At 37.6% G+C, this 27,280-nt stretch overlaps 1 protein-coding gene across 1 annotated transcript in view; it reads left to right on the plus strand.

Moving 5' to 3' along the window:
• The window catches only part of LOC126248655 (venom carboxylesterase-6-like), a 218,623-nt gene that overhangs the window by 88,348 nt on the left and 102,995 nt on the right, over window positions 1–27,280 (plus strand). Inside the window, exons 6-7 of the mRNA XM_049949889.1 lie at window positions 13,200–13,356; window positions 19,373–19,558. Coding sequence (XP_049805846.1) covers window positions 13,200–13,356; window positions 19,373–19,558 — 343 coding nt within the window. The remainder of the gene's footprint in view (window positions 1–13,199; window positions 13,357–19,372; window positions 19,559–27,280) is intronic.

Raw genomic sequence — 27,280 nt, forward strand, 5'->3', positions numbered from 1 at the left:
TTGACGACAGCAAGCAGACGTAAAATTAGAAAACAATTAAAGTCTTGTTATGTGCCAAGTTATGAGGCAGCAAATATTAACTACACTCAGTAGTGAGCCACTGTATGAATCTGTTGTAGATCTGAGCCATGACCCCTCCAAAAGACTTTCACTCAGGCAGGATCAAAACATTAAATTTTTCAAGACAAACCCATAGGCTCATTGCCTGGGGAATTTTGAAAATTCAAAAATTATCATACAATGTACAGTTCAAGTAAATTTAGAAAATTTTCACCCGTCTTCCTAAAAGGTGCCTATTCAAAAGGTATTCATGTGCTTCAAAGCATATAAATTATGAGTTAAAGTAAAAAAGTACCATAGTAGTAACAACAAAAATATTTAAACTGACTTTTCCATCAGCATTGTTAGCTATCAAAAATTTGAAATTAATTCATAAATGTAATGAATGGAAGAAATGCACAGAAGTGTTTCTGTGAAATATCTGAGGAAACAACCTTGTGATTGTCAAAAGCAATTTGAACCCATTCCCATAATTATGTCTCCAAACATGACTGTTTTGAATCATTAAAATGGTAGTATGATCACCAGTTAATTCATTAATGGTGTTATTATTTCTACTCACAATACAGAGTATAAATCTCAAAAAGAAGTCAGTAATCGTTTTTAGCACACTGAATATTTTCTCAATTCCAATTATTTTACTTTACAATTTTCCTTTCATGTTTCAGCATCGTATGTTGACAAATACAGTCCTTATAAGTAAGGAAGTATTTAAGGAACTGTAGGCATACTGGAAGGTCTTAGAAAGAAAAATGAATAATACAGCTTTCCTGCCCTCTTAGAGATACAGTGTGAAGTATGAGTAACAAAAATCAGTGTAGTTTCTAAGGTAATACCATAGCGTATAGAAGGTAAAAAGTGTGATTACTATCTGAGTTCACCCGTTTTGCCACTTCGCAGGACTAGCTCCAATTTAAACGCTACTCTCCAGTGCAGTTTGATTACATTTTCACATATGTGCCTCTGTTTTACATGTTATAAAGTCACAATTCTCATATACACTATAGGAATGCACTTAAATTAGACTATTTAAGCATAGACTTAGTACTGATAATTGATTTTTTTAATTGTTGGGCATAGAAACATAAGAACGTGGCAGTGCATAAACCACATGACTTCATGCACAACATTTAATTTTTGGATTGTCAGTGTATTAAAGTAGCAAGAAAAGGAGTAAAAAGGAACTATTGAATGCTCTATGGCAACACTAATATCTGTTCTTACCATGTCACTTCATATTTGTACAGCTCACCAGCTAGTTAATGATTGTGAAATCTACTACAAAATACAATACATTAACAACTTACTTTTAATAATACTGCAGATAAACTAGAATTACAATAATATGTCATTTCTTGTGAAATGTTTTCAGTTCTGTTATATATATTGCAGAACATTGTTGGTCTTTAATTCTCTCCCAATGTTGTGTTTATAACTATTGGAATGACAATTTGATAAGAAACTCATCTAACAAAATGAGATCCATGTGGAGAGTTAGAAAGAAAGAAACTTGTAGCTCAGTGCCAAAGAAGAAGAATGTATCATTAACAATAGAAGGCTCAAAAGTCCCAGACCCAAATTCAGTTGTGGAAAAATTCAATGAATACTTCACTTCACTAGCTGAAGACCTCATTCAAGTGCACAGTCCCAAGTTTCTCCAGCAAGTCAGTGATCTCAACTGCTTCTATGTATGTTTATGAAACAAACCCCCAATGAAATTATTAGTAAAATTAAATTATTAAGCAATAAAATGTCAAGTGGTCTTGATGAAGTACATGATTTCATATTAAAAGCATGTGCTCACCACATAGCAAACCCCTTGGCAAAAATTTTCAACCTCTCTAAAAACTGGTGTATTTCCAGATATTTTTAAAATAGCACAAGTTTCACCACTGCTAAGAAAAGGTTCTTCTGAAAAATATCAAACTACGGACCTGTGTCACAGTGAAGTTCCTTTTAAAAAATTCTAGAAAATTTCTTCTATGACAGGCTTTTATGTTTCATAAATAAATATGCACCTCTTACAGTACAACAACATGGTTTTGGAACGTCTAAATCTACACAGACAGCAATTTTCGAATTCTTAGACTGCATTTTAAAATCCCTTGATTAACATAAATTAGCTGCAGGTATTTTTCTAGATCTATCAAAAGCCTTTGATGTCCTGGACCATAAGATTCTACTCGAAAAATTGGAAAGACAAGGAGTAAGAGGAGTAGCACATAGCTGATTGTGTTCATACCTAAAAAACAACAGTCAGAAAGTATCACTGCAGTATGAATTCAACAAAATGAATAAAACAAGAAACAACTCCTTTCTTTCTAGCAAATTACCAATAAAATATCATGTAACACAGGGTTCAATCTTAGGTCCACTACTGTTCTTGATTTATGTGGACAAATTAGTTGAATATATGAGTCCCACAAAAACTATCCTGTTTGCCGATGACACCAGCATATTGCTCACTGGATCCAGTCCAGAAACTTTGCAGTCCACAGCAGAAAGTTCTATGAAAAGACTTTCTGAGTGGTTCACAAAAAACGAACTCGTTAGAAATACTGAAAAACTGTGTGTGTCGATTTTCATTTAATTCCTCGAACTAATCAAATGTCAATTCAAGCACAATTAAAAAATTATCCCCTAGAAAATGTAAGTGTCACAAAATTTTTGGGTCTATGGGTTCAGCAAGACTTAAAGTGGGTCACACTTATAAATAACTTGTCTAGAAAACTACCATCTGTGTGCTGTGGCCTAAGAATTTTAAAGGCTACAACAAGCAAAACAACAGTACTGCAGGCATCCTATGCAGAGTTCCACTCACTAGTCCGATATGGGATCGTTTTCTGGATATACTCAGCTCACAGTGTAAAGCTTTTCAGAATGAAAAAAAGAGCTCTAAGACTAATTGTGGCCTTGAAAAGATGGAGTCCTGTAAATCCCATTTTACTGAGCTGTGTGTTCTAAATGTTCCAAGTTTATTCGTTTATGAAACTATCTTGTTCACTAGGGACTACATCCTGAAAATAGGCAAACTGGCACAGAACAAAAATTAACACAACTACATTACCAGAGGGAAATCTAATATACATCAAAAATAACACAGAACAACTGCCTACCAGAGGAGCATAGTTAACATTGGTGTAATACTACACAACAAGATACCAGAGGAAATGAAAAGTGCTACTAATCCAATATTTAAAGCTAAACTAAAGGCATTTCTAATAAAGCACTGTTTCTATTCTGTCAGAGAATTTCTGAATATGTAACAAAATTAATTGTAATAGGTACCTATTTTTAATTTGCCTACTACTTTGCTAATACTATGTAGTATTGTAACTATTCTTTGACCTGTGCAATATCAATTGTACAATTTGTGCTGTGTGATACAACTAGATCAATAAAAAATCAAATCAAATTGCTTTCCAGCCTTTCAATCTTGATTCAAATTTTCTTTACCAATAGTCAACCAAGAATGCATCAGCACCTATATCTCAGAAGACACAACAAGAGTACCCTAAAAAAAAATACTACTTGGCTAAAAGTCCCATAGGTCTACCAGTCCATAGAGCAAATGAATAAAAATTACTATACACTAAAATCCCCCCTCCCATGATACATGGACATTGCCATTAGTGGGGAGGCCTGCATGCTTCAGTGATACAGATAGCATACAGTAGGTATAACCACAATGTAGTATCTGTTGAGAGGTCAGACAAACATGTGGTTTCTGAAGAGGGGCATCAGCCACTTCAGTAGTTGCAGGGGCAACAATGTGGATAATTGACTGATCTGGCCTTGTGACATCAACCAAATTGGACTTGCTGTGCTGGTACTGCGAACAGCTGAAACCAAAGGCTCTGAGCACTATGGGACTCAACTTCTGTGGTCATAAGTCTGAAACCAAAGGGAAACTACAGCCATAACTTTCCTGAGGGCACACAACTCTACTGTACGGTTAAATGATGGTGGCATCCTCTTGGGTAAAATATTCCAGAGGTAAAATAGTCCCCCATTCAGATCTCTGGGAAGGGACTACTCAGGAGAATGTCATTATCAGGAAAGAAACTGCCATTCTACAGATCAGAGTGTGAAATGTCAGATCCCTTAATCAGGCAGTTAGGTTAGAAAGTTTAAACAGGAAATGTACAGGTTAAACTTAGATATAGTGGGAAATAATGAAGTTTGGTGGCAAGAGGAACAGGACTTCTGGTCAGCTGAGTACGGGGTTATAAACACAAAATCAAATAGGGCTAATGCAGGAGTGGGTTTAATAACAATAATAAAATAGGACTGCAGCTAAGCTACAATGAACAGCACAGTGAACACATTATTATAGCCAAGATAGACATGAAGCACACACACACCACAGTAGCACAAGTTTATGTGGCAACTAGCTCTGCAGATGATGAAGAGACTGAAGAAATGTATGATGAGATAAAGGAAATTATTCAGATGAAAATTAAATGAGGAAGCCACATGTTAGAATTTTGCATAGAGCATAATTTAATCATAGCTATCAGTTGGTTTAAGAATCATGAAAGAAAATTGTATATATGAAGGAGACATGGAAACCCCAGAAGGTTTCAGATTGATTATATAATGGTAAGACAGAGGTTTTGGAACCAGGTTTTAAATTTTAAGACATTTCCTGGGCCATATGTGGACTTTGACACCATTTATTGGTTGTGAACTATAGATTAAAACTGAAGAAACTGCTAAAAGGTCTGAAGTTAAGGTGATGGGACCTGGATAAATTGAGAGAACCAAATCATGTTGAAAATTTCAGAGTTAGCATTAGGAAATAATTAACAAGAACAAGGGAAAGGAATACAGTAGAAGAAGAATGGGCAGCTTTGAAAGATGAAATAGTGAATGCAGCAGAAGATCAAGTAAGTAAAAAGGTGAGGACTAGTAATAAATGAAGTAGATGAAAGGGAATACAAACATCTGAAAAGTGTGATTGACAGGACAGGCAAAATGGCTAAGCAGGAATGGCTAGAGGACGAATGTAAGGATTTAGAAGCATACATCACTAGGGCCAAAACAAATAGTGCCTACATGAAAATTACAGAGACCTTTGGAGAAAAGAGAACCACCTGTATGTATATGAAGAGCTCAGGTCGAAAACAAGTCCTAAGCAAAGAAGAAAGAGCAGAAAGATGGAAGGGGTATGTAGAGGGTCTATACAAGGAAGATGTACTTGAAGGCAATGTTATGGAAATGGAAGAGGACGTAGATGAAGAAGAGATGGGAAATAAGAAACTGCATGAAGAATTTGGCAGAGCACTGAAAGACCTAAGTTGAAACAGGGCCTAGGAATAGACAACATTTCATTAGAACTACTGATAGTCTTGGGAGAGCCAGCCATGACAAAACTCTTCCATCTGGTGAGCACGATGTATGGGACAAGCAAAATGACCTCAAATCTTAAGAAGGATATAATAACTCAAATTCAAAAGAAAGCAGTTGCTGAAAAGAGTGAAAATTACTGAATTATCAGTTTAATAAGTCATGGTTGCAAAATACTGACGTGAATTCTTTACAGAAGACTGAAAAAACTGGTAGAAACAAATCTTGGGGAAGATCAGGTTGTATTCCAGAGAAATGTAGGACTGACCATGTGACTTCTCATACCTGATATCATTTGTAGGTTTAGAGAAAGCTTTAGACAGTGTTGACTGGTATACTCTCTTTCAAATTCTATTGGCATCAGGGGTAAAATACAAGAAGTGAAAGCCTATTTACAGTTTGTACAGAAACCAGGAGTCAGCTGAGGGGCATGAAAGGGAAGCAGTGGTTGAGAAGGGAGTGAGACAAGGTTGTAGCCTTTCCGTAATGTTATTTAATCTGTGTATTGAGCAAGCAGTAAAGGAAATAAAAGAAAAATTTGTAGTAGGAATTAAAGTCCAGGGAGAAGAAATAAAAGCTTTGAGGTTTGCTGATAATATTTTAATTCTGTCAGAGACAGCAAAGGACTCAGAAGAGCAATTGAACAGAATGGACAATGTCTTGAAAAGGGAATATAAGATGGAGATCAACAAAAGCAAAATGAGGATAATGGTATGAAGTCAAATTAAATCAGATGCTGTTGAGGGAATTAGATTATAAAATGAGAAACTGAAAGTAGTATGAGTTTTGCTATTTGGGCAGCAAAATAACTGATGACAATCAAAGTAGAGAGGATATAAGACATGAACTGGCAGTAGCAAGAAAAGCATTTCTGAAGAAGAGAAATTTGTTAACATCAAATATAGATTTGTCAAGAAGTCTTTCCTGAAAGTATTTGCATGGAGTGCAGCCACATATTGCAGTGAAATGTGGATGATAAACAGTTTAGACAAGCTGAGAAAAGAGGTTTTGAAATGTGCTGCTACAGAAGAGTGATGAAGATTACATAACTAATGAGGAGGTACTGAATGAAATTGGGAAGAAGAGAAATTTCTGGCACAGTCTCACTAGAAGAAGGGATCGGTTGGTAGGTCACATTCTGAGGCATCAAGGGATCACCAATTTAGTACAGGAGGGAAGCATGAGGGGTAAAAATTCTAGAGGGAATCCAAGAGCTGAATACAGTAAGCAGATTCAGAAGGATGTAGGTTGAAGTAGTTACTTGGAGATGATCAGGCTTGAACAGGATAGAGTTGCATGAAGAGCTGCATCAAACCAGTCTTTGGACTGAAGACCACAACAAAAACAACAACAACAACATAAAAAATTAAAACATTTTAAATGTATTTTCTCACCTTTTAACTACTTGGTAAGTTTACTTGTTGATTCACTCGTTTTTGTTGACTTAAGTTCCTTCCTGAGTTCCTTCATTTTGAAACAGAATCATCATTTCATGCAATAAAAAAGTTAGTTCAGATACAGGCTCCATGGCTTGTTCTGCACTACAAGCCAAGCCTGAAGTATTCATTTTTATTTTTTTGATGTTTTCCACACACTCATAGAACAAGTCACCCTAGGGAGCAGATAGAGAAGAAAGGTTAGTACTTAATGGTTCTTCTGCCTGTAGCAAGACATTTAACAGTACTTCTGAAGGGTAACATAAATAACTTTGTCCCTTATGAGAACCATAGCCCTTCAAGTTAGTTAAAAGTGAAAATGGGCCTTTTTCTACTGATGAATTCTTTATTGAATCTAAACAGGCACAACATTTAGTGATTTTTGAGGCCTGATGTGCAATATAACTTGCTATGTTGTGTACAGTACATGTTTTGTGTTATCAAATACCATGTTGTACGACTCATTGGCTTTTCACTCAGAATGATTTTCATTGGTATTTATGACAATGTTTTTGTTCTATAATCCCTAGCACAGATATTTTGATGTCAGTGTATTTCTTCTTAGTCTTCTTTGCTAAGAATCTTATCTGATTGGCATAGGATGGAACAGTGGGTTCTGTCCCTGATTCACAATTACCTCAATTTTTTAAAACATTCTTGACAGGCACATATATTGAGTGGAGCATATGTAAAAGTAGAACGCCTACTAATGAAGGATGGTCATCACAGGTAAATGATCTAATAATACAAAAATGTCACTCTAGTGTACCCTGATTGAACTTGGCTGTCAATACATATTTAAACGATTTATTCCACAAGTATTCAGCTGTTTCGACCGTGTTCTATACTGTTACTCAGATTGATTATAATTTTCTGTGTGAAGCAGAAGTACTGTCTGAAGTGGCCTGAATATAATAAATACACTGTAGAATTTTATGGTGATCTGAATCTTTTCTCATACTACATGTTGGTGTTTTTGAATTCAAAGTATCACAAAGATAATTTGTATTCTCAGTACATTTTCCAGTTGTCTCACTATTTTCAAATCCCACAGTGCCACTCTTGCTAAAAAGTGTATAGCTTTTGCCATGCAGGTACTAAACAACTGGAAAGCAAGATGAGCATTCATCCGTTGAAAGGAGGTTGGGTGTTTGTGCGCGTATGTCAGTTTGTCACATGCCTTTACACCAGCAGATTCCTGTGAATTGACAGCTTCATAAACATGTTCATAAAATCCATAACTCATGATGTCATCATTAAAGTGGTTACATATGCATTTCAAAATATGTTTTACATCTGAAAAAACTCACTTTTCTTTTCTCATCAACAGGATTTTGAAAACAGCATTTAGTATTCCCCTTGTTTCCTGATATTTGAAAATGTTTGTTTTTTAGACTGGCTTCCATCACATGTAAAACCTACAGTTTATAATGGGTCACCCTCCTCTAACATTACTTTTTTTTTTTTTTTTGTAGAAATAACTGATACCATGTATAATATCGATTCTTGTATAGGTGAACATTATATCAGCTGTCTAGCTGAATGAACTTCATGTTATTTTGTATACAGTGTGTTATGTTTTGGGCTAAAATATGTAAAAAGAAATTGATTTGTTAGTACTCTGTACATACAGTTAAAATTACTCTTCTTTTAAAAATGTTTGAAATTACAGACTAACAAGCATACTTGAAATTCATATTATTAATTGCACAATCTAACACTAATTATCCAATTTAATTCTGGACTCATTTATAAAATATTGATATAAATTAAAAAAGATTCTTTTTGTGTCAAGAAAGTTTGTAAACTCTTTTGCATTGCAAACTGTTTGGAATATGGTTAGTACTGCAGAAAGTTAGTAGTTGTGGGTATGCCTCTAATGGAATCAGACGTGTTTTTGATTGTGTCACCAATGATGTAATCTGTTGCTTGATACAAGGGTTGTTTTTTAAGTAAGGGCCGTTTTTAATTTTTTAAAAAAAATACAAATACTTTTGTAAAAAAACTTTTATTTTCTGATTCTACACACTTTTACCTATTTTTCTATATAGTTGCCTTGTTTATTTAAGCACTTGTCATACCGTACAACTAAGTTTTTAATTCCATCTTCAAAGAATTCGGCCGCCTGCTCGGACAGCCAAGAGTTCACGGCCGCTTTCACTTCATTGTTGTCATTGAAGCGCTGCCCGCCAAGATGGTGTTTCAGGTATCGGAAAAGGTAAAAATCACTAGGAGCAAGGTCGGGGCTGTATGGTGCATGGTCCAAAACTTCCCAGCCAAAAGAATCAATCAAATCCCGAGTCTTTTGAGAGGTGTGGGGCCTAGCGTTATCGTGCTGGAGTAAAAACTCCTTTTGTCAGCATGCCGCATCTTTTGTTTTGAATTGCTCTGCGGAGCTTCTTTAGAGTTGCACTGTAGGCATCTGAGTTGATTGTCGTTCCTCGTGGCATAAAGTCCACTAGCAAAACACCGCGCCGGTCCTAGAACACAGTTGCCATAATCTTGCGCTTTGACAGCGTCTGTTTGGCTTTGACCTTGACGGGTGACGTTGTGTGCCGCCATTGTTGCTTGCTTTCGGGAGTGATATGGGATACCCATGTTTCATCTCCAGTGACAATTTGACTCAACATGTCATCCCCTTCTTCCTCGTAACGAATCAAAAAGTCCAATGAAGTGGCAAATCTCTTCCCTTTGTGGTACTCTGTGAGGAGTCTGAGTACCCACCGAGAACACAGTTTCTTAAAGTTTAGGTTTTCAGACACAATTTTGTACAAAACTGATCTTGAAACTTGTGGAAATTCCAAAGAAAGAGTGGAAATTGTGAATCTTCTGTCCTCACGAATCTTTGTTTCGACTGCAGCCACCAAATCATCAGTGATCACAGAGGGCCGGCCTGAGCGTTCTTCGTCATGGACGTTTTGACGGCCATTTTTAAACTCTCTAACCCATTGACACACTTTACCTTCACTCGTTGTGTTCAAGCCATAAACTTCTGTTAACTGACTATGAATTTCTGCAGCTGATAGGCTTCTCGCGGTCAAAAAACGTATCACTGACCGTATCTCACACGCGGCGGGCGATTCAATAATCGTAAACATTTTAAAGTAGCACAGCGATGCGTACACATCAGCTACATAGCTGCAACTTGCATCAGTGTGAACGGGAAGGATGCCGGCAAGTGGCGCGGTGGCTTGTTGCGACGTCCACGCGAACTACGGGACTATACGCGCGAACGGTCCTTACTTAAAAACAATTCTTGTAGAAGTGAAAATTGAATTTATCATGAATCTGAGTGTCTTGTTAGCTTCTTGTCTTGTCTTGGGGTAATTTTTTTCCACTTGATAAAATTTTCTAGATATTTTGGGGGCTTGAAAAAGCATCTTACCTCTTTGGAACTACTGTAATCTGACTTGCAACCAGGCACAAAACAGGAAGGCACTGTCACTTCAGTTCAGGAGACTGCAGACCCAGCTATTAATTTCAATCAAAATATTCGCTTGGCAACCATGTATTCTGGTTTAATTTTCAGAAATCAAAAAATATGGCATCTACCTGCCTGCCTTGATCCAAAGCTTTCAGCATGTCATGTGAGAAAAGTGTGAGTTAATTTGGCATTGAGGAGGTCATTCTCTTCAAGATACCTCATTATGTATGAGCTGATGTTGGACAATCGTTTTATGGATAACTTCTGCTATCCTTGTAGATGGGTGTGACTTGTGCTTTTTTCAAGAACTGGACACAGTTTTTTGTTCAAGGGATCTACAATAGATTTGAGTTAGAAGATGGAGTAACTCAGCCACAAGTTCCGTATAGAATCTGGCAGGGATATCATAGAGCCCTGTAAACTTGTTTAGTTTTAATGATTTCAGCTATTTTTCAACACCACTGACACTAATACTTACTTCATTCATCTCTGCAGTGGTACAAGGATTAAACTGGGACAATTCTCCTGGGTTTTCCTTTGTGAGGCAACATTTGAAAATGGAGTTAAGCATTTCAGCTTTTGCTTTGATACCCTCAATTTCAGTTCTTGTCTCATTTGCTAGGGACTGGACACTAACTTTGATGCCAGTAACAGCCTTTACATATGACCAGGATGTTTTTGGGTTCTGTGAAAGATCATTTGATAATATTCTGCTATGGTAGTCATTGAAGGCATCAAGCATTGCCTCTTGGAAGCTAAATACATTTCATTCAGTATCTCTGTATCCATAGCCCTATGCTTTGTTTCAAACCTATTGTGAAGTAATCTCTGTTTCTTTAGTATACAGTGACTGTCTCCCATGGATATTCCCTCCTGTTATGAACTGTACTGTTAGGTATGTATCTCTCCAGTGCATTGTCAACTATTTTTTTAAACTTGAGCCATAGTTTCTTTACATACTACTGCACCGTGATGAAAGTTTCAAGTTCCTGATTGAGATGTGCCACTACTGATTTTTTATCTAATTTATGGAAAATATAAATCTTTCTGCTTGTTTTAGTTGTACCAACACCGAGATTTTGCACACAGCCAACCTAAGTATGGACTTTACCTTTTATTACACTTCACATTGTCAATTCTTTTTTTTTTCTTCAATCTTCATTAGTTGATATTATCATAAAAAAGTCTGCCTGCTTAGGTGAGTGATAACGTGCTTGCCTACCATTCTGTGGGCCTGGGTTCCATTCCCGGCCAGGTTAGAGATTTTCTCTTATCATGGACTGGGTGTAGTGTTGTCCTTCTCATCATCACTGATGTGCAAGTCACCCAATGTGGCATCATCTAAAATAAGACTTCCACATGGTGGCTGAGTTTCCCCAGTCGGGACCTACTTGCCAAAAATGCCACATGATAATTTCATTTTTTATCATAAAAATATCCAAAAGCATTTGGAACAATTAATAAACGTCAGCTTTCAGCATTTTTTCTTTTAATAGCCTTATATGAAGAACTTTCTTTCCTAAAAACAAAACTACAGTGTCTTGACACTGAAATAAGGACACTGGATCAAATACTAGTCACCCTAAAGAGACATAATCTGAAGCAACATAAAATGGTATGCTCTGTAGTTGAACATTGAACTCTGACAATGGCCTCAAACCAGTGAAGAAGCAAGCCCAAAAGTTTTTTTTAGGTGTGCCATAATCAGCTGAAGCCACTCATTCATATTCATTTCCTGTGGATCTACCAAATTGTGGGGATTTTTACTGCTAAACCTTAACCATGCTCCCAATAGCCACACATATTTTCCAAGAGATTAAGATCAGGTGATTTAGTTGGCCCAGCTTGAAGATTTAGAAGAATGAAGTACCTCTGACCTGAGTTATACCCTCCATTTAATGTGACACATTAAATCATTGGCAAACTCAACATTTTTTCTCATTTTGAAAGACCCAAAATGAGACCCTTCAGGCTTCACTACATGCTGCCAGTCAGCAACTGTCTAATTGCTGTGTTATGGTTGACTGAAGGTGCGCAACTTTATGCACCACTGTGAACAATAGCCATTTTGAGGTACGTGCCTCCAAATGTCCTTGCATGAAATACCTTCACACATAAGAACTGGTTGGGATGGGTCTATATTGACTAGCAGTAGCAAATCTTGCCATGTTTGAAACCAGTTACCATTGACAAGGTGTGACATTTGCCTCTGCTTCCTTACATCCTACACAGCTGTGAGTGGTACACCATTCCATGTAGGCATGTTTAATGGTCCACACTAATACACACAAATATTGTGTAACATCATTTATGGTGTATACATGTGCACATCTAAATACAATAGCATCTTTCAGCCATTATGTCATGTCTCAATATTTCTCCATCTTACTTAGCTGATTTTATACAACCAATGGGCACATACACACCATTTCACTGTCATGGCTTAACAACACCACTGGAGAACCACATGACACCTGGCACCAGTTCTACATCACCTACAGGATTCTAATGTGAGCAGCATTCTCTTTCAAGAGGGGTGGCTAATATTTTTTCCACAGAGATTATTATCCTACGGAAAAAAATCAGTAATAAAACAAGAATAAAGGCTAATGTTATATGTTTTTAAAGCAGTAATTCAAAATGTTTCATTGATTTAGTCATCACTAACTCATTTGTGCAATACCTCAGTTTCACATCTTAATGAATATGGAAACTGACTCATACTTCAAAAATAATAATAATAATGTATGTGACACTATGTGGCACAAACTATAGACATTATACTTTTGAAAGAAAAGAAAGACAGATAACTACTGTCCAAAGAATGCATTGAGTTAATGAAACTAGCTAGTCTGATAAATTACCAGTACAAGACTCATAGTATTCTGTCCACTGTATATTCATGTATGAAGTATGTCTTTCTGTTCCAGTTGCCTACACCAAATGGAGTATCTCCCTTATTAGATGTTTTTGTGTTTATTCATGGAGGAGGCTTTATGAGTGGTTCTGGAAGATACTTTGGACCTGAGTATCTACTGGATCATGAAGTTATTGTAGTAACCATCAACTACCGGTTAGGTATTCTTGGTGAGTTGTCATTTATCTGTATAGAATGGGAATCATTCATTTTCAGTGTTCTGTAATTTTTGATGACACTTTGCTCCCTAGATGAAATATGTTTCCTAGACAAGATCAGTGGTCTCATTCATTCTTCTTTTCCAGTTTGTATTATGTAAATCCATCATCAAGTATAGCCAATGGGAATATTATTCACTAAATTGCTAAAGCAATCTATTTGTGTAAAGTATACTAACCATAAATGATGACTAGTGCTAATCTGTACATACTGTTAATTATGGGAATTACTTTATGAAAGTATATGTAGCCAAAAGTATTGTGCCTTGGTGACTTCTCAGACTTTCACCTCTTGCCAGCCCTGTAGCAGAAGTTTAATATATTTTCTTATTCCATTTTTAAATGGTGCCCTTCACCTTTTTTGAAATTGCAAAAATTACTCCAGAAAATTTATGTTTTTTTGTACACAGCTCAATACACAAATATCTTACAAATGCACTCACTCAACCGGAACTGAATGTTTGGGTGCAAATACTTTAGTGTGCACTGTCATTGTTAGTCAGTGATAAGTCTTTTGAGCACTGTCTCCAACGAACCCTCTCTGCTCCACTATATCCCCCAGCCCCCACCCCACTCCTCAAGTGCAGAGCACTGAACAAGGGAGGAGGGTTGTCAACAATCAATGTGCAGTGCTTGTAGTTGCAGGTGCCATGCAAGTTCATATGACTGGCGGTGCCCTATCTAGCACCTTTGTGAGGCATGTCCAGATTGTTTCTTGACAGGCTGCTGTGCAAGATTGAATGACTGTCTGTGTGATGGCCTGCAACATGTCATGGCACTTTTGTGATCAGATTGTTTCACTTGGCTTCGAGTGCTTCAGATGCTGTCGATAGGAGGGGGGGGGGGGGGGGGCTCCATCCATTCAACCCTGAGGCACATGAATGTGGTTTTCATTGTTCAGTACCATCATTCCAACAGGCTGTTGCTTTGGGTAGACTAAGCCATAGAACAATGGCAAGTTGCTCTGCACAAGTATCATGATGCACTAGAAAATGAAGACTTAAAGTAACAGCCCTGATATGTGGTAATAGTGATAGGACTGCCAAACTGGGTGATCCAGTTCATCATTAAAGCACTGGTCGTAGATTTTTATGTAATTTTGAAAGTCTGGTCTTCCTGCACACAGTTCAGTTGGTTATGTGGTCGACCATCTACAGTATGTACCTGTATCCCTCCAATTCTGGTAAGGGTACCAATAAATCGAGGTGTACATGTTGGAACTAGTGACATGGAATTTCAAACTTGTGGGGTGAGGCTGCACATGCTGGTCTTCTTTGCTGCATTGACAGCCTACACACAACCTTGGTCATTCCCAAAAATCACAAACAAAATGTTATGTAATGATCCAGTTTATCAGTTGTTCACCTTTGTGGCTGAGATTATGTAGTGTGCCAAAAAAATAATGCATTGCGTTAATGAAGGTATTGTAGGCTGAAAATGTTGTTGTGATATGTCACAGAGGACAGCTGCATCTGTTCCCAGGATTGGTCTACATTCATTCTTGAGGTTAAAAATGAATCCTCGAGTAATGCGCCAGTCATCCAATCGTGTTTCTGTTCTTCCGCAACTTTGTTGAAGTTGAGGGTGAGGGATAAGGTGCTGACTTACTACAAGTAATCAACTACAACATTATCATCCCCACAGAGATGGTGGGCATCCATAGAATACTTTGCAATCAGACCAAGAGATTGATATTGTCTCGGTTTGACCGTAGATGAAAAGTTGTTGAATGGCATCTGCCAGAGGTTTGTGATCTGTATTATTAATCACATGACAACCCTCAATATCCTCATAAAAATGGGTGAATAGTTTGCTGTCAAAAGCTGTCCATTTTCTTTGTTGGGCTGTGAGCTTTTCTGGAGAGAAATCATAGAGGTTGTTTATTGCCTGCTACATCCTGGTGGAGGATGGCACCTATGGCTTTGTCACTTGCGTACATCGTAATTGTAAGCTGTGTGTCCAGTACCACATGTACTGCACCAGTGGCATCTAACCGGCAGTCTGGGAAAATGCTGCCAGCATTTCCAATGTCTACAACAGTTTATGTTTGCCTTGTGTTTGAGGGCCAGGAAGAGCATTCATATATGGTGCTTGAACATGTCTGAGACATGTGCTATCGTAGTTGCATAATTTTCACTTGTCTTCACTTATGATCATACCTGCATCATGGAGGACAGTGAGAATGACTTCAACATGAACTTTGTGGCTCTGATGACCGTGAGAAAAAAATAAGAATCTCATCTAACATAGCAGCAGTACAGGTTAAACAATACCCTCTCGGTGAATAAGAACCAGGTCCATCCACTTTTTTGAGGCCATGTGGCATCACCAGAAACTTGAATAAGCCAAGTGGTGTGGTGATGGCCATTTTAGGAACATCATTTGGATGCATATTGATCTGGTAGTGTGCCTTTTCAAAGTCAGCCACTAAGAAAAACCTTCACCCCTTTGAGCACATTGGTAAAATCTCTTATGTTTATTGTATGGCAACTGTTGAAAATCATGTGTGAGTTAAGTGTTCTACAGTGTCCACATAGTCAAATAGAATCATCTTTCTTAGCTATTAATTTTATTTGCAATGCCTACACACTGTCTAATAATTTACAATGCCCCTATGCAACTTGTCATCCACTGCCATCTTAGCTGCCTGCAGGAGGGGCAGGGTGAGGTGGTCTCTTTTGTGCCAGAAAAGCGTCCTATTTTCATATTTATGTAGTGAATCATAACATTTTTAACTGTGCACTGATGAAGTAGAACTGAGAGTCCATAACTGATAGGGTCAGAGAAGTTTTGAGAAAACACAAAAGGTCACACAATATGTGCTTTACTGACCAGAGAGAATTGTCTCTATAGTGGTTCAGGTGTCACAGCTATCTCTGCATGGTGCAGAAGAGCATGAATATCTGTTAGAGGCATAGCTGCATCATTCATGACTGCAGGGGTGTGTGCTTGTTGTTGTTGTAGCAGGTCAGGCTGCGTGGCCTCCTTGGTCAGTTGTGGAGGGATGTGGTTGGCCATCAGAGGCATGGCTGAATCATTCATAGCTGTCACAACATGTTTTTGTAGTCACTGAAGGAGGTCAGACTGCACCACATCCTCATTGTGTTTTGATTGGATGTTCTTATCAGTTAGGGATGTGGCTGCATCATTTACAGCCACTGTGATGAGTGTTAGTTGTTGTAGCTGCTCTCGCACATGTGTGAGAGTGAGCAACTTCTCGTGTATTCACTGGCATTATCTGTCCTTGTCATAATGTAGGGAACATGAGTCGTCATAGGTCAGGAAGAGACATGCCTGGATGGTGGGCATAGCACATGTTGCCTTGGTACGTTCAAGCAATATATTTTAGGGTTTTGTGCTGGCAATAGTAAGCAGGCACAAATGTTGTCTCACAGCCTGCGACAGATTTGAGGTGAAGAGCCATTGGATGAACTGTTACACCATGTAATGGAACAGAGTATCTTGGATGATGTCAAGGAAGAGACAGAACTTTCTGAGAAAATCAATCTACAGGACTGGTTTTGCTATGTCCGTGAGGTAGAATGTCCAAGAACAACATAGCTCATCTGTAAGTTGCACGGTATATTCAGCTTTGCCATGCATGTGGATGTTGATTTCATTTGCCACATGGAGCTTTAAACTTGGAACCTTGTAGAAAATTTTGAGTATGTGTCTTGGTACAGTACATACTTTACTTCTGAGCCTGTGCTGATCAGGAAATATGTATTGGTGGATGTGTCTCGGATATACATGTGGCCTCCACTTTGTATTCTCATTGTGGAGGAGAGGCGACTTGTCAATGCTAGGTGGGCCAGTGCACCTATATTGGCTCATGCATGAAGTTTGGGTGCAAGCAGGCCTATTGACAGTTGGGACCAGCATCACTGAAATGTGCATGGTACCAGAAGCGAGGTGGTGGCAGAATCAACTGTACCAGTGTCGTCAGGTGGTGGTGTTGCACCATGCGCCCATGCTCGGGCCAGGGGTTGCAATGTCAGTTTCACACATCTTTGGACAGCATCAGATCTACTAATGACCATAGGCAGTGCTACAGTTGAGGGAATGAGCTGTCTGATAAACATTCCTCTTGTATCACTTGCCGCACTTGTTGCTCCAGTGAGAGGGAAACATGTTGCAAGAGTATTGCTGTGTTGCATTTGGTACTGGCAGGCGACATGAGTGTTAGGTCACTAATTAACTCTGTGTGTTCAGTGAGATGGGATATTAGCATGACAAATTCTGAGTTGTCATGCACAATTCACAATGTTGCAAAAATTTGCTCTGTTATTGCAAACCATAAAGTTACCTGATTGGGCCTGAATGGAACGATGTTTGGTTGCATTGCTTCTTGTCATTGCACAGTGTAATCCATTTATTGCTGCCCTGTAAAGATCAGATAGTAAGGCACTACCATGGTATCTGTTGGTAAACAAGGCACAGTTGCCTGACCAAACACAGCAGTACTATTGTCCCTGGGTTGCTGCTGCAGAATGATCGTGTCAAATGTTGGTAATCATGACACAGTATATGCAGAAGTTGTGTATATTGCAGTAGATGTAGGATCCACAGTTGGAATGTTATTTGTCCTTGTGAAAACTAAATTTGTAGTTTTGCTGCCCATGCCCTTGGTGTTGCACAATGGTTTTCTGTATCTAGCGACAATACCAACAATCTATGTATGAAATGATGTGGTAGGTGCAGTAGATGCAGATGATGTAAAATCAGTCTGTACACATGTAAGTCATACAGGATAACCAAAATATCCTGTATTAAGTTTGGAGCATGAGTTCATCATTAAAGGTGACCATTGTTACACCACAATCACTGTATTTTACACTGCCATCCTGTTCTAATTTGAACGTGTTTGTCATTACAAGTGCTGTGGGTACTGAGCAGTATTAGTACCTGACATAATCAGGGTGGTCAAATATCATAAAACAGCTGGTGGGTATGAAGTTGTGCCTGCAGGTTGCATCGTACACACTCAAAAAATACTTCAACACTCAATGTCACTGTATTTGTGGAGTTTTTGCAGTCGTGGCCACCAGTATTGATTGTTTCCTCTGTAGCTTAGACAAGGAATGACCCAATGATGTACAAAGACATAGAATCTCAATATATATAATTTAGTTTACACAGCACAATACACAAACCTTTTTACAGTTGCAGTCACTTGGTCTGAACTGTTTTCAGCACAGACACATCACTCTGCATGGCCATTGCTGGCCAGTAATAACCTTTTGGGCACTGAAATCAAGAAAATCCTGTCAGTATTGTATTTAATTATCTATCTGTTACATTATTACTCTACTACAAATCTATTTGTTACATTATTACTCTACTATAAACGAGTAATCAGTAATTGGCATTGAATTTAGCAGAAGTATTATCAAAACCAGGTACCAGTTACATACATTTTGAAATAGAATCTACTGGAAACTAAAAATATTTCAATTTTCTGGGCAGGTAAAATTCTTGAGGCATTAAAGAAACAGTTCAGTTGCAAGTATCACATGTTCCAAGGTAAAAGACCTTTGTTTCAAAGCTCAAGATGTTGCATGACTGACAAACTATGGCTTAACTGTCCAAGTGTTATATAAACAGTTCTAAGAACATATGTAAATTAGCTGCTGATAAAATTTCTTTGCTGAACAATCAGTTTTGACTTACAGATCTTTGTCAGATTCATAAAAACTTTTGCAATATCATTCTAGGCAATAAGATCAGTGCCATCAAATAATAAATCCAGGAATTCACCATTGTTCTCAAATAGTAAAAAAATGTGCACTCATTCTTGTAGTATTAACTCTCAGCATTAACAGTATTGTAGGAAGGTATTTCTAGATACTGCTGATTACTGAAAAAAGTAATATAGAAAAATTTTATCAACAGCTCTTGGGAGTAAATCATAACCATAATATTTATGATCCGTGTAGCACCATCTTCTTAAAATTATAAATTGTTTCAGGTTTCCTGAGTACAGAAGATGAGCAACTACCAGGAAACAATGGACTAAAAGATCAGTCCATGGCCTTCCGCTGGATACAAGCAAATATTGCATCCTTTGGAGGAAATCCAGCTAGTATTACAATAGCAGGTTCTTCAGCTGGAGCAGCTAGTGTGCATTTTCATTATCTTTCTTCCTGGTCCAGAGGTATGAATTGCATCTATATACATATTCCTCATTTTTGCTCTGTGAGAAACTTTCTGGTGTGTGCAGGAGGAAAAAAGTCATGGGATGCCTCCTAACATTGTGTCGGACCTCCATTTGTCCATTTGCTCAATGTGGCACAGACTCAACAAGTCATTGGAAGTCCCCTGCAGAAATATGGAGCCATGCTGCCTCTATAGCCATCCATGCTTGTGAAAGAGTAGCTAGTGCAGGGCTTTATGCATCAACTGACTGTTTGATTATGTCCTATAAATATTCGATGGGATTCTTGTCAGGTGATCTGGATGGACAGATCATTCACTTTAAATGCCTGAAATATTCTTCAAACCAATTTCAAACAATTGTGGCCCTGTGACATAATGCATTGTCATCCATAAAAAGTCATTGTTTTTGGGAATATGAATTCCATGAGTGGTTGCAGATGGTCTCCAACTAGCTAAACATAACCATTTCCAGTCAATGATCAGTGACCACACCATGACTTTCCAGTCAGCTAGGGTTGAACCGATATAGTCAGTAGCCCAGGAGAGATACTGCAGGTGATATTGTGCTGTTAACAAAGGCACTCATGTTGGTCATCTGCTGCAACAGCATATTAATGCCAAATTTTGCTGCACTATCCTAATGGATACATTTGTCATACATCCCACATTGATTTCTTGCTTATTTCAATCAGTGTTGGTAGTCTATTAGCACTAACAACTCTATGCAAAAGCCGCTGAGCTCAGTCGCTAACTGAAGGCCATCAGTCACTGCGATGCCTGTGGTGACAGGTAATGCCTGATATTTGCTATTCTCTGTACACTCTCGATTCTGTGGATTTTGAAATATTGAATCCCCTAAAGATTTCAGAAATGGATTTGCCATGTCTCTAACTCCAACTACCCTTCTGCATTCAGAGTCTGTTGATTGCCATTGTGCTGCTGTAATCACATCAGAAACCTTTTCTCACGAATCACCTGAGTGGAAATGACAGTTCTAACAGTGCACTGATTTTTTATACCTTGTGTACATGATATTACCACCATATGAGAATATAGGTTTTGTATCCCATGACTTCTGTTACCTCAGTATGCTGTGTACCACTAGAATCTCCTACACCTAACCCTATCTCTGTGTTTTATTTGTGGATTGAACATGAGGAGAATGATTGCCAGTAGGCATGCATCTCAGTATGGGCTAAAATTCTATGATCTTACCATAATGGATATTTTGTGATATTAGTTGCTTTGTCCTAAGAATGTGTATCTTCAGAATTTCGGCAGTAGCTTCTCTATGATAGACATGCTTTCCTTATGTGTCTGACGTTTGAGCTGGATGAGCATTTCAGTTAAACATGTGTGCTGAATAAATGAAAAAATAAAAATAAACACCGTCTGGAGAGGCCTTGAAGGCTCAACAGTACTGATCGGCTGCTGTATCATCCTCAGCCCTTAGGCATCACTGGACATGGATACAAAGGGCCATGTGGTTGCACACCAGTCTCCCATCCACTGTCAGTTTTTATAACCAGTGCTGCTACATCTCAGTAAAGTAGCTCCTCAATTGGCCTCACAAGGGCTGAGTGCACCCTGCTTACCAACAGCTCTCAGCAGACCTGGATGGTGAACCATCCAAATGCTAGCCAAGCTTGACTGCAATTAATGTCATCATCTGATGGGAACCAGTGTTACCACTGTGGCAAAGCCATTGGCACTGAATAAATCAACCTGTGATGAAATGCGAATCCTTTCACTGTGTGTCGTCTGTTTCCCCTATTAATCAGAACTTTCAAGAGCCCAAATTGGTGAGAAATTCTCAAGAACAAATCAAATGAAAATTTTGTAACCTGCATTATTAATGGATGAACTACCTTTCCTTACCTGCCATTCCTCTACATAAAATTTAATTTTATATGAGAGTTCTAGTTTAAATTGCTGTGATCCCATGCGTCTAAGCATTTTAAACTTGTGACTGTTTCCTGAAAACAACTGACATTTGTATAATAAACAATGAATTGGTCTTTACTTCTATCAATGCAAAATACATTCTATTTGTTTGAAAGGTGAACCACCAATCCCTGCACCAAATTTTGGTTCTCTACAGGTCTTCTTTTCTCACAACAATTTTCTGACATTGTCACTTTCCTATTTACAATTTCATCATTTGATAAGACTCATAACTTTCCATATTATCCACATAATCTTTTACATATATTGTAAATGGTGTTAGTCACATAATAGTTGTTCATAATATCTCCAAAGCTACTTCTAAATGTCACAATTTCTTCCAATTTATTATGACATACTGAGTTCTGTTTTTAAGAGATTTTCCATCCAGTAAGAAGACTGATCTTGTACTCTATCAGCTAGAAATTTGTTTATTAGGGAGTGATCTAGAATGATGCAAAATGCCTCTGAGGAGATAATAAATGTGGCATCCATGGTGTTAACCTAGGTACACTATCTATTGCATTTGGTACTTCACAGGCCAACAGAATAGTCTGAATTTCACGCCATAATTGCTTGTAGAATCTATGTTGGTTTCTATACATGAGATACCTTGTCTTCAAAAATAGTAACATCTGAGCATAAAATATACATATTACTTAATTTCACAAGAAATTAACATCAATGCTATAGGCCTACTGACTACTGCTTTCCACAATATCCATCTCTAATGACCTTGTCATCAATATTATATTAAATGTTAATCTTCTTTTTTAAAATGGTAGTGTCTTGTAACTTTTTACAATAGTTTGGAGTGCCTTCTTGCTCCATTGACCTATGATGATCTGTTAAAACTTGAGCAAATTCTGTCACATAATCTGCATGGAACTGAACTTGTATTATATCAAATCCAATGACTTTCCTCTATTGAATCATTTCAGTTGTTTTCAAATTCCATGACCATGGTCTGCCCCCATTAGCTAGCGGTCAGTGTGGCGGAATGCCACGCCAAGCGGCCCGGGTTTGATTCCTGGCTGGGGCAAGAGATTTTCTCTTCTCAGGGACTGGGTATTGTTCTCATCATCATTTCATCACCATTTCCGATGTGCATGTTGCCCAATGTGGCATCAAATGCAATAAGTACTTGCCCTCAGGGCCAAATTTCCCCAAATGGGGGATTCCTGGTCCACAATGCCATATGCTCATTTCCATTTTCCATGACCACGTATGCCTTTGCCTTGTCTGTCATTCGACACTGGTGGGACAATAAAAAAATAAAATGTAGTGTAATAATCTTCAGTGATACAATTTTGGAAGACAGAATGCAATATTTCAGCCTTGTCTTTGTCATACCCCATTTCAGTACCAATGTGATCAATGATCAACTGATGAATGACTTTAACTTCTTTATTGACTCTTCACAAAATCAAAACTTCCTAAATTTTTCTGTCAATTGTGCAGTTAATACATCCTTCAAATTCATTTAATAGTTGTTCCATTGTTCCTCTTATGCCCATTTAGACGTTGTTCATCTTTTGTTTCACAACCATGTTTCAACTTTGCTTAAATCTGTGATTAAGCTCAGTATATATTTGTTGAAACTTCCTTACACAGCTATAGAACTATGATGGGTCTTTCCCACCCCTCAGAATTTAGACATCTCTCCTTTTTCACTGATTCATTCAGTCACTATAATACGTGGGGCAGGTGGCCTATAAAAGCAACAGGCAAAACAATATTTAACCCATGTTTGAACTTTATCTTCATGCAAGTTATTTACTGGCCAAATTCATGCTAATTTTTTAGGGTATGAAAGAGTTCTTCACAGCAATAAATATTCTTCCACCATGCTTCCAGCTTGTTCTTGAAAACTCTGTTTTATTTATAAGTTAAAGTTAGGCAGTCATTCACTTCAGATTTCAATATATTCTCAGAATCCAGACAGCAGGTATTTTTACATTTGCCAAAATATGAATTATAATGTGTTGGGGAGATGCCCAGGCACACATTTGATACTTCACCAACATTAATACAAGTAGTTTCTTAGTTGCCCTCAATTTAGCATCGTACACTGGTTAGGGCACTTGTGAAAATGATCATAGACATGATCCGTACATCCACATACTCACTTAGAACATTCTCCAACTAGTATAGTGTATTGCAAAGAGGTCAAACTCCACCATGTTTGAAAGGATTATAAGAAGCAAAAGATGACTTCACCTCCTTTATGCTCACATATAGTACTGCTAACAAAGGAAGGATGATTTATATTTTGTACTTCAAGCTAAATCCCTAAAATCTGGCATGCAAACATTATTATTAGATGTTTCAGATGTCTGCCACTTGTCATTCACTTGTTACATGTTGAAAGTGTGCTTGACATTTATGAACTAGCTTCCATACTAAGTTTAAAACACATCAACATACTTGAAACTCTTGATCAGTTCCAGTAAAGAGGCAAATTTTTGCACTTTAATGATAGCTAAAAACTTGGCCTTTGTTATTGATTGTGACACAAACGCTTGTAGGTTAATTTACATTGTTCTACCACTGTACTTGAAGATTAGATTTACCTAAAGAACGGTGAGTGGTTAGTTTAGTGGTGCTTTGCACATTATTGTATGTGTCCAGCATTCCTTATAGTTTAGCATCTCTGTACTTAAGTCAAAGTGACAATATCCTTTGACAATTTTATGTCATGTTAAAGCACTGATTTTCCAAATTCTGTAACATGTATTCTAAATCATAACCAAAGTTTGGATGTGTGACTATTGTCAAGTACATCAAGAATCAAACTGCTTCTTGAGGGGTATCTCAAATTGTCATATTGTACTGTATAAGCACAATAGATGAAATTTCATTATTTAATAATCTTCTTGGTGATGCAATTTTAATGGACAGCAGTCTAAATTAGGTTGGATAGTAGCAGTTCACTTATGAGTTTCTGAAACCAACATATGTTGACATGAAATGTTAGATCTAGTGACAGATTAATCTGTAGCATGGCCCAAGGTCTAGGTTAGGTTCAGATTAACATTCGGTTCTGAGGTGGTTAAGATAATAAAAACAAATGCAAAGTCTTAGTCCTGGTGACCATTTGAATAACAGTATAACCCGAAGTCTAGGTTAGCATCAGTAGTGATATTTTTGTTGTGAGTTGCAGAAGCCATTTAGCAATAATGAATAAGCTTGTTTGTCGAGACACACTGAATTGTCATGCAGTCTGAGATATAGGTTATGTTGGACAGTGTGTTTATGAGGTAGTGAAGACAGCAAATATGAACATGAAATATTGATTATGTTAGTGAAATGTTAGATTGACCTGTATTGTAGCCAAAGGTGTAGGCCATGTTAGAAGATGACATAAGATTAAGAGATTGGGATGTCAACTAATATGAATGCAAATACTTGGTTCTTGTGATAGATACATCCTTAGTATTATCTGATGGCTGGGTTAAATTGAGAGGTGACAATTTATTTGTGTGCTGCTAATACTGATAAATGTGAATACATAGGTTTGTTTGTCATTCCTACTTGCATCTTATAGTGACATAACGGCATGTGTAATGATGTTTCAAACTACAGTGCCATCACATACTGCCATTTCCACATGCTAATAACAAAATTTTAGGGGCACAGTTCACAATTTAATTTTAATTAAAAATATCATATGGGCATACATAAATGTCTTCTTGCAGAAAGTTACATTAATGCTGTGTCAAGAACTAAATAAGAGGAATGGAAAACTCAAATGTTGGGTGCAAATGTGGAGCATTTTCAAACACAACGTATGAATATCCTTCATTATCTTGTACCCAGTTATAAGCTATCATGCTTTCTGCAAGTTAATAAAGATAGAATTTCATTAATTATTTTGTCCTTAAGGACTCGGTAATACATACAGCTGATGTTTAGACTTTCATATCCAAATAAAAGGATATTACATCAATCTGACAATATTATGCCACTAACAAACAGGAAGTTCTCCTGTGACTCCAATTTTTGGACTTTTAAGTGCCTTAAAGGCTATCAAGGGCATACCCAGTGAGAGTCAAGGGAGAAGAGCTAGCACCAAAGACCACTCTTCCTCCTTGGCCCCTTCAAGGGAGAAGAGCTAGCACCAAAGACCACTCTTCCTCCTTGGCCCCTTCAAAAAAATTTATGATCCCAAACTGGATGCATACCAGTAGCTAGTGCAGTTAGAACCATTTATTGTGAAATCTCAAATCTATTTTATCAAGCAACACTGTTGTCCTTGTAGTCAAAACTAAGATGGAACTAATCTCTAAAAGCTTCCAGTAGCATTGCACTTTCAAATGCAGAAATGTGAATGTAGAAAATATTCGTATGTAAATGAATGAAACCTGAAATATTTTTGATGAGTAATCTCACAGTTTAGATTTTTCTAAAGCAATAGCTGCTAAAAATGTCATCCATCACTTTCTTGATAGAGTGTGAATACTAAAAAGATTGGGCTTCTGAGTCTGCAGTATATGCTAGAAAACAATGTTTGAGCTTATTTACATAATCATCATAATCATTTATTGTACATAACAGACCTTAAAGGCCCATGACAGAAAGAAAAAGAAATTTACAATCCAGAATAACATACTGTACAAAGATCAGTAACACCATCAGTGACACAGGAAGGAACATTGTCCTGATTACAGTTCCAGGTATTTCCGGCAGATGTTGTTCCACTTTCTTCTGTCCATTGCATCTTCCAGGGATGCTGTTCGTTCTACCATCTGCAATGTCCTCATTACCCTGTCTTTCCACCTACTCCTTGGGCGACCTCTTGGGCATCTTCCAATCAGCTGTAAATTGAACACTCAGTTTGGGATAGATTCTCCAGCTCTTAAGACATGACCCAACCACTGGAGTCATCATCCTCTGATGCTTCTACCAATGACAGCTTTTCCAAAATGTTGGTACAAGTCCCCTTTTTGCCTCCTTTCCCATCTTCTATTTTCTCTGTTGAATTTAGGCCCATAGATCTTTCTGAGCACTTCTTTTTCAAGTGCACAAATGCTCTCTTCAAGTGTTTGTGAAGTCGCTCATGTCTCGCAGCCATATAACAGAACCGGTTTTACCAGTGTCATGTAAAGTTTGATCTTGCTGTCTTGTGAAACCAAGCATTACTTGAATAAGTTGTTGAGACTGAAGACGACATGATTAACATTAATTATTCTCTGTTTAATCTCTCTCTCAGCCTTGCTTTTATTAGATAGAATCAATCCCAGGTACTTAAATTTCTCTACTTGTCAAAATTATGTCTGTCTATACTGATAGTGGTAGGGAAAACCTGTCAGCATGAGATGATCATATATTTGGTTTTTCTCGTCATTGACAACTAATCCCACTTTGCTTATCTCTTTCATGAACCTAGTGGTGTCAGACACTATCTGATTGAGTCTCCCATAATCACCACATCATTGGCAAAGGCCAAGATTGTGTCAGTTCCAATCATATCCATCTCCCTGTCATTACCAATTTCATGTTGTACCTTTTTCAGTGCTTAGTACGTATTTCTCTTAAATAAAGATGGTGATAGTTCTCCTATGTATACATATTCCAAAGTACTTTTCCAGCTCAGTACAATGATTTTCCCAGTACAGATACTTTCAGCTTCATAATAGGGTTGAGAAATTACTGCAATATTGGGATTCAAAATCAGAACAGAGAATGAATGTACAGTACAGTTTTCATTCAAAGTTGAGAAATTGTTCATTTTGACTTTTGTTCCTGGGCCAGTGCACCACTGCAACTTGGGCCA

The sequence above is a fragment of the Schistocerca nitens genome, chromosome 1 (assembly GCF_023898315.1).
Source record: "Schistocerca nitens isolate TAMUIC-IGC-003100 chromosome 1, iqSchNite1.1, whole genome shotgun sequence".
NCBI lineage: Eukaryota > Metazoa > Arthropoda > Insecta > Orthoptera > Acrididae > Schistocerca > Schistocerca nitens.